This window comes from Sapajus apella, unplaced genomic scaffold (assembly GCF_009761245.1).
Source record: "Sapajus apella isolate SASKATOON/1434 unplaced genomic scaffold, GSC_monkey_1.0 scaffold35, whole genome shotgun sequence".
NCBI classification, from domain to species: domain Eukaryota; kingdom Metazoa; phylum Chordata; class Mammalia; order Primates; family Cebidae; genus Sapajus; species Sapajus apella.
Window position 1 is genome coordinate 3,885,515 of NW_022436975.1, and position 9,479 is coordinate 3,894,993.

At 37.9% G+C, this 9,479-nt stretch overlaps 1 protein-coding gene across 2 annotated transcripts in view; it reads right to left on the reverse strand.

Annotated features, from left to right (window-relative positions):
• Positions 1 to 9,479, reverse strand: part of PXDNL (peroxidasin like) — a 458,440-nt gene that overhangs the window by 146,143 nt on the left and 302,818 nt on the right. For both annotated transcript variants that reach the window (XM_032296051.1, XM_032296052.1), the window contains exons 9-10: positions 6,038 to 6,207; positions 3,796 to 4,062 (exon numbers count right to left, since the gene is read on the reverse strand). In XM_032296051.1, coding sequence (XP_032151942.1) covers positions 3,796 to 4,062; positions 6,038 to 6,207 — 437 coding nt within the window. The remainder of the gene's footprint in view (positions 1 to 3,795; positions 4,063 to 6,037; positions 6,208 to 9,479) is intronic.

The window sequence follows — 9,479 nt, forward strand, 5'->3', positions numbered from 1 at the left end:
TCTTGGATTAAATGAAAAGTAAATCAATGTGGACATTTTCAAAGGGCACAATGATCCTCAGTAACACCTAAGTGATCAAAAGAACTTTCCCAGATGACTTTGTAACTGGAAAGGGGTCCCAATCCAGGCCCCAAAAGAGGGGCCTGTGCAAGAAAGAATTCTCAGACCTTGTGCAAGAAAGAATATGAGGCAAATCCATAAAGTGAAAGCAGGATGATTAGGAAATTAAAAGGAATGAAGAATGGCTGCTCCACAGGAGAGAAACGGTATAGGCTGCTCGGCTGAGTATACTTACAGTTATTTCTTGATTGTGTGCTAAACAAGGGGCAGATTATTTCTGAGTTTCCCGGGAAAGGGATGAGCAATTCCCAGAACTTGGAGTTCCTCCCTGTTTTAGACCATAAATGGTAACTTCCTGATACTGCCATGGCATTTGTAAACTGTCCTGGTACTGGTAGGAGTGTCTTGTAATATGCTATTGCATTATAATTAGCATATAATGAGCAGTGAGTACAAACAGGGGTTGCTTTCATTGCCATCTTGGTTCTGGCAGGTTTTTGTCAGCTTCTTGACTGTTCCGTCATGGGGTCTTTGTGCCCTGTTTATTGTGCCAACCTCCTACCTCATCCTGTGACTAAGACTGCCAAACCTGCTCGGAATCCAGCCAAGCAGATCTCAGCCTCATTTTACCCAGCCCCCATTCAAGATGGAGTCACTCTGGTTCAAATGTCTTTGACAATTTGATAAGTCATTTCTCTGCCTTGTTAGATTTTTGCACAATTCCTACTACCTCCTTCCTTTCACCTGCCTCTGGAAGTACAAGAAACATGATAAAGTGAATAATATATGGCAAAGTGTATTTGTTGTAAGTTTCAGGCTGTATGCAGGTACTAAAGTTTTTTTTAAAGTCTTCATCATTCTAAGTAAGGTGCTAGACTAAAAAACTATGGTATAAGATAAACTACCAAGTAACACAAATTCATGGAAACCCTCAGGAATGCCCGTAAGCTATTTGTAAATAGAGGTCTAGTAAAGTCAAGCTGGAAAACAGACCACAAATCAGCTGTCTCAGGCTCCTCACTGCACAGATGAGAAAATTCAGACTGGGGGAGGTAGGATTGAATTTCCCCTGGTCAGAACTAATAAGTAGAAAAGATAGTAGGGAATCTGGGCCGCTCAACCCCCAGCCTGATGTTCTTTCCAGAACATTACACTAACTCCCAAAATTACTAGGAACAACTTAAAAAGAAAAAAATATTTCTACATTAAAAAATAGATTCATTACACAGTAAAAGAGCTATATAACAGAAAATGGTAGTAGTTAAGAGAAATAATGTAGTCCCGGTTCTAGTGTTGGGAAATTTGATTTAAACTTTTGAAATAATAATTAAAGTTCACAATTAGCCAAGACTGTGTGAAAAGCATTGTTATACTTCATGTGTTCCCATTTTAGAAAAAGACCAAGATCCACATCTTAGCACAGTATGGAAAACATTTAAGAACATAGTCAATTTACATTTGTTTCTATCACTAAAATGAGCAGCTTGCTAGGTTGATGAAGAAATTATGAATATCACCAAAGCAGGCAGAGGAGGTGGAATAATTAGACAGAAATGATGAAGCCGACATCTTTGGGCTTTTCACGTAAAGTGGTGGCCTTCTGAGTCCCACCTCCAGAGCTGAAATAGCTAGCATATGCTGAGATGAAGTGTTTTGCTGTTTTATTAAAATCTAAGATCCTGGCTGTTCATTAAGGTGCTGCCTCACACACAAAACATTTTGATTTACGTTGTTGATGACCACAGGCCTTTTTACCTGTATGTTCACCCTGTGACTCATATCTTTCACTGAAGCTTTTTTATGTCATTTGATTTATCATTAATATTTGTTCCAGTCAGTCTAAAAAAGGAAGTTTATCTTGGATAACTGTGATCTTGGTTTAAATGGGCATTAAAAGATCAAGAACGTGAATAGAACCTGTTAAAATAATACAAAAGGATACATCTTAAAATGCTTAATCTATGACTAGGCAAATAAAATCAGCCTTTTAAATTAATGTATAGAATGATTAATGAACCATTTCAAATCCAATTAAAAATCTGGACACACAGATCCAAAAGTGACACAAGTACATGGTCACAAATAACATAGAACAAGCACATGGCCATTTCAGGGCAAGCTCACTGGCAACAAGAAATCATTAGCATACTGTGGTATACGAAGTAGGCGGGATGGTAAAGGTTACCAGAGTTCTGTAAAACGTAGATTGACGCAGATGGACAGATAGAAGCATAGGAAGGAAGTACATGGAAAAAGCTGAGAAACGAAAGCCTAGCACAATGTGGAATACAGGTAATCGCTAAAGTGTGAAGGTGATCAGGCATTACATTTCTAAAAAGGAGGTACTGACGACAAAATAATGTAAGCAAAACAAAACCCAAATGCGATTTCTTTGAAGGCATTTTTCAATCTCAACATATTAAAAGTTTAAAAATAATGTTTGGGTGCTTTAAAAGTAATTTCCCCCAGGAGTTACCAAAGACCTTAAGAAAATATTTCATTTCTGCACCTTATTATTAGAGCAAGGAAAGTATTTTCGGGATATGAGCAGTTCTAGGGAAAAGCACAATTTTTTCCTGAGACATGTAAATAGGAACAAGAAGGTATGTATCGATTGCTACTTGAGGAGTTGATGCTAAGCAGTTCAATTTACAAAACATTCTCTGAATGCACAGGAAGCCTAGGCTGGAGGAAGCCTTATGCTTTGTAGTGGCCAAGACCACTCTTGGGGCTGACAGGACTCACTGTTCTGAAGCCCTCCTGACTCTGTTCTGTGTTTCACAAGGTTCAGTGTTTTGGTAGATAACACCCTATGCAACTCTTAATAAAACTTTTTAACTCAATCAAACTATTCATAACCTCGGGAAGCCCTTAATGCAGATCATGTAAATTACTATACTCTTGTCAAGGATGAAAAACTATTTTAGAAAGAACAGGGCTTTTGGTATGACTCCAATAGCACTTATATTCTGCTGCTTACTGAACTCTAACCTTGCAGGAGGGTGGCATACAAGCACACATGCGCTCACACACACATATGCATGCATACACACGCAGGCATGCACACACACATGCACACACACACACACACACATGCACGCTCACACATGCATGCACACATACACGCACACAGGCACACACACGTGCACACACATACACATGCATGCACACACACACACCTCACACCAGAAAGGAAGGGGCTGCCCCAGGCTGCGAACTAAAATACAAAGAAGAATGTGTCTTCTTTACAGCACGATTGCATGCCCGCGCATATAAATTAATTTCTGGATTCAGAATGGTTTTATTATTGCCGTTGTCACACAGCCTGGCCTTGTAGGAGCCTTCAGCATGTCCTCAAGCTCTGTTCAGTAGACAGTCTGGTAAGTGACTATGAACACAGAGCACAGCCTATTCACTTTCGTATCCGTACTGTCTTTCCTGTATCTGTAAAATATTCTGAAGCACAAATATCTTTTGACAGTTTCCTTCCAGATTAATGACTTCATCTCTTTTGTTGCTAATGGTTGATTCTGACCTTTGGATAAAGATTGAAATAGGAAAGAAGAAAAACAACTTTTAACTTGAAACAGATTAGCTTTGAAAATCTTATTGTGTCAAAAATTAATTGGCAAAAAAATACCTCTCAACTGATGTACATGACATTATTTAAGCTGAAAAATAATTTTCAGAGTGTGACAGGAGGAATATTTCATTCATGACCTTCTGCTCCCATACCTTGTACAATTATGTTTGCTGCAGCTTGAACAGAGCCGTGGCTGTTGCTGGCGTGACAGGTAAATTGACCATGATCCTGTAGTGTGACGTTCTGTAAGTAAAGTCCACTGGCCGTTGCCACGTGCCTGGATCCATCCAGCTCCAATCCGTTGTCCCTGGTCCAAGTGATACGGGGGTGTGGGTGGCCTGTGGCCATACATTCCAGAGTTGAGCTGGTGCCAATTAGAACCTCTGTGTCCTGGGGCTGGATTACAAAGGTTGGTTTGGCTGATGGTAAGCGGGGAACAAAACAAAATCCAGCCAATCGAAGTTAGGATGATTTATTTATTCTGGATTATTTTATCATTTTCAAATTGTCTTTATACTAAAATATTATATATGTGTGTGTGTATATATATACATATATATATTTAATTCCCAAAGAATTAAATCTAAACTAAGTAAATGTGGATTTGCTGTAATTACATACTTTTTAAAAAAGATTGCTTGCTTTAATATCATAATGTGTTATAGACACTGCAAAGCACCTACCAAATACATATTCCTTATTTTAGGGGCTACGTGTTTGAACGTTCCCTCTTAAGAATACTCTCCTTTTTTTTAAACATAGTTCGGTCAATGAGATATAGGCACATGTCACTAGGAATAAATAAAAGCGCCAAGTCTAACTAGTCCTCTCTTCCCTCTGTTTGCTACCTGGAATTCGGGCAGGCATGCATTTGGGTTACAGGAGCCACTTTGTGATTAAGAGGTGAAAATTATAAGAAATAAAGAAACCTATGTGCAAGGCGGATCAAAAAGCAGAAAGAAGATTATTTTCCCATTGGAGTAATGTGGCAGCTCTGTGACAGATTACCCCTGTCCTACTTGAGGCATGCAATTAAAATAAACATGTGCACACACAAACACACACATAGATGCTATGCATTTAAGCCATATCTAGTCAAGTTTTCAGTTACTTTCAGCTAAACATATTATAAGTTGATTCATCAAGTATCCTTGTAAATAGAAAATTTAGACTTTCATATAAGGTGTTCCACTCTTATTAATTCATAAGAGCTTCTCTTTTCTGGGAATCTCAAGCAAAAATTAAATACTTGCTAAGGTGCTAAAAATGCCTAATGATTGAGTCTAAGTTTGGGGCGGGGGGGTGGGCGGGCTCCTCCATTCCTGAGATGAACATACTCTGGAGAGTAGAAATAAATGAATTCAATCCAATTCAACAATAAACGTTTAACTTAATTCCTAACACTATTGAATGGCTCAAGTATATTAGTAACATGCTGGATGTTGGAAAGATACAGAGATGAACAAAACACACTCCTTGTGTGCTCGTACTCTAGTTGCCTAAACAGAGGACAGAATACATCATCTGTAAAACTACAACATGCCTCGGAAAGAATTGTCTCAAGAGTTAGGCGTAAATGTGGTAGGAGAACATGGTGACAGGAAGTAAGGGAGGGTATAAGGAAAGCTATTACAATAATTGAAATGAATGTTCTGAATTAAGTCAATGGCAGTAGAACTGGAAAGAGAGATAGTCTGATGCATCTTGGAACTAAATTTTTAAAGAATTGTCGAAGGAGTAGCACTAGAAGTGAATCGGAGGTTACTGCAGCAGGATAGTAATGATACCAATAGAGATAGCAAACACAGGATGCTCTGGGTTTGTGTGGGCAAATGTGCTCGAGAGATGTAAAAATTTACCTATGAAGATAAGAAGAAGGTCCTGGCAACATCCACTGAAGTCTCAGGAAGGGTCTCAGCAATAAAGACCATACATTTTACATGAAGTATGAAAGCTGAAGGTTTGGGAAGAGATCAGATGGAAGAGTAATAAACTGTGATTAGGGTGCAGGAGATTAGAGAAAGAAAGGGAGGAAGGATAGCGTTGTAAGGAACACCACATTTTAGACAGGCAGAAGAGATTTTAAAAGAGGATTGATGGCATTAGGAAAGGATCAAGAGGAAGTCATGTTCTCAAAGTAAAAATGCTCCTACTCCTAGAAGTACAGGGTCAGACTTGACCTAGAGGCAGAAGGGAAGGAGGCTTTGGAAGGAACTAAGGCAGGGAATTAAAATAAACTTCAAGAGAAAATATTCAAGTTTCTTTAAAACAGAATTAGAAAAATTACGGCCAATGGGAATAGTTTCACTTCAAAGCATTACGTACTCTAAAGAAGCAATATTAGGTTATTTTCTAGTTCAAATAACTGAGAGAACTAGAAAATAGTAGTTTTACCAGGAAGACTGGAGTATCTGAGCATGGCACTCTGTGTCTTGGCTTCCCCAGCGGAATTTCTGGCCATGCACTGATAGGCACCTTGGTCTGATTCTCTGGTGTTTCGGATCATGAGTGTGCCATCATCAAACATATTAAGTCGAGTATCATCTTCCAAATCCAATGAATGGCTGGAAATATATATTATGCATGTACATTATTTAATCACATTGATATTTAAAGCTCTTAACAAGACTGAGAATGTAGTACTATATAACTATGTTTCATGTCTACCCAATCTGTTCAATTTATTGTATCTGAATGATTTTAATTATTTTACTTTAAATTCTAGTTCTCTTATTCCTATTTCAAGATTATATCCTGATCAAACACTGTGAGTCAACATCTGATGGAGGGAAATGGGGTTTAAATGTTCCGCCTTCCCGAGTGGCATGAATTTAGACACTGAAGCAAGCACTCCCATATGACAGACACTTCAGCACATTTTTATACATCTGAATGCCCATTTTTTTTTAAAAAGAATCAACAGATGGTAATATGTAATCCTTTTACCTCCTTCCATGAGTCATTCAGTATTCTTTCATATTTTCTTAAACTGTAAAAGAAATATTCCTATTCAAACCAGCATGGCTCAAAGTCAAGTATAATCATATGACTGAGCAATAAATAACACACCTACCCACCCCGTTGTTGAATATTAGGCCCTCTTCTCTGACTTGCACCATTTGGATATACTTGAAAAGTGCCATTTATCAATTAAATGGATAATCCATTGAGTGCAATTAGGTTCAGATGTGCAAAATCATATTACATTGATAATCACAATAAAGGGAGTGTGCCTGCATATTTTTAGCAATAAATGAAGAGCTACCGACACAGAAACATATGTTAGAAATTTTTACAGCCTTATTTCTGGCCAAGATGTTTTTCCTTTAGAAATATTTAGTGATTATATATGAGAAGGTATATCGATTTTGACATGTGTATGCTGAGAACTAATGAACGTGTTAAGCATAGATAAAGGAAATCTCTCTTCCATCATCCATCACTCAATACATATTTATTAAACACTGACTAGGTGTCACCCACAAAAACGTCATTCACAGAGAAAAAAAAAAGTCCATTAGGAGAATCCCATAGTTATCCCTAAAAGGAGAATTAAAATTCATGCATTTGTTTTATAAAACCACGTAAACATTTTCCCACTAATTTCAATACGTACCCACACTAAGGAATAATGGTCCATTCCCATATAGGTAAAAACAGTGAAGCTTGTTAAAGAGATGAAGAAATCACCATTCTTATTTAACTATTTTTGTCATGAAAAATAAGAAAGAAACAGACAATGGCCATATTTTACTTTTATGTTTTAGAGTGGAATCACAGAGTGAAGAGAGGACAGCTGGAGGCGAGCTGTTCTTCTTCAGCCATTGGGTGAGACAAGCTCAATGTGAAGAAAAAATACCATTTAGCCAAATAAGAAATTCAAGTTGTCATTTTTGAAGAGATAGTTTTAGGAAAAAAAAACCAAAAACTCATGTTTTTAAATAGCCAGCAATGCAAGACACAGACAAGAAAAGGAGAAACTGGATACTCCTATCCATATAACCTATGAAATTTCTCAGGGTAAGTAGCACGGAATGAACATCAGAAAGAATGTTTTTTCAAGGCTGGGGGCAGTGGCTCATGCCTTTAATCCCAGCATTTTGGGAGGCCGAGATGGGTAGATCACCTGAAGTCAGGAGTTCGAGAAATAATGCTTTTCTTAAAGTACCCAATTCAAGAGGCTCATTTAGTATTAAGCAATTTAATTATTTTAAGTGTAATTCTTAACTTATCTAACATTGAACCCAAGTAAAACTATTTGCAAAGGAATATGCCAAATAATAAAATCATATTTTTCAGAAGATGATTTAAGTTCCTGAAATCTTGTTCCAAAACTTTGCAGCCCAAAATGTCAAAGGCTACCAGATATGTACGTGTTATCTATCATCTGGCTACACAATGCAATCGAATTCACCAAGATTCATTATGTTAAAAATGATATAAAACAGGCAGTAGTACATTACACCCATAAATTCAAAATGCGTTATTCCTTTTTCTGGTGATTTCCCTTTTTGTTCATAACCTCTTCTTATGCTCATAAAACTTGTTTGCTCATGAATCATGATGTTCCTTCCCAAAAAGTCAAAGTCTCCATGTTTCAATACATCCCATTCAATTGTCAGTTTGATGCAAACCAAATAGCAATAATACATAAAAACACAAAGGTCTGCAGAGGTAGAATATATGTGAATATATTCTATTGTTCCTTGAAAATATGCAAATAAACATATTTGATTTAATGAAGATATATGAATAACTTCTATTAAGGTGATTCATTGCAACATTCATTTGTTAAGTGCTTTCTAAAAACTGGGTGCTGTGGCTAAATACCAGAAATATACCAAATAAGTTATCACCACACAAATTAAAATCATCTTCCATGGTCACACACAGTGGCTCATGCCTGTGATGCCAGCACTATGGGAGGCTGAGGTGGGAGGATTGCTTGAGCTCAGAAGTTCAAGTCTACAGTAAACTATGATTGTGCCACTGAACTCCAGCCTGGGCAACAGAGTGAGATTCTGTCTCAAAAACAAAACAAAAACAATTCCTCCACATACAAAACCACCATCAACCATAAATTATAGTATAGTTGTAAAGTTTGCTTATAATCTACTGGAACTATCAATCATACTTACCACATTTACTAGAATTTGAATTTATTTAGAATGGCCTAAATTACCATAGCTAAACCTCAACATTAAAAAAAGTATGGAAGACAGCCAACTAGATGAAGCCAGGGAGCCCTTCTCCCACCAAGAGAAGCCAAAATATTGAAAAACCCATCACACTTTAGATAAATCTTTTGAGGGGAAACACTGAGAGTTGATAGAGGGAAACACAGCCACTGAGGCTGAATAGGGCACAAGCTGGGAAGCCTGCACAGAGTCACCAAGTGCCAAGACCCATTCCTAGCCCTGATGAGGTCCTAACAAAGAGGTGAGTGAAGGAACTGCAGGGCACCACACCCCCGTCATGGATCTCTGCGATCCTAGCTGCAAGAGATCTCATGACCCCCATAGATTTTTTTTTTTTTTTGAGACAAAATCTTGCTCTGTCAGCAGGCTGGAGTGGAATGGCACAATCTCAGCTCACTGCAATCTACGCCTCCTGGGTTCAAGCAATTCTCCTGCCTCAGCCTCCATAGTAGCTGGGACTACAGGCACATGCCACCACGCCCAGCTAATTTTTGTATTTTTTAGTAGAGACAGGGTTTCACCATGTTGGTCAGGATGGTCTTGATCTTTTGATCTCATAATCCACCTGACTCGGCCTCCCAAAGTGCTGGGATTACAGGCATGAGCCACCGTGCCCAGCCAGATTTTTTTTTTTTTTT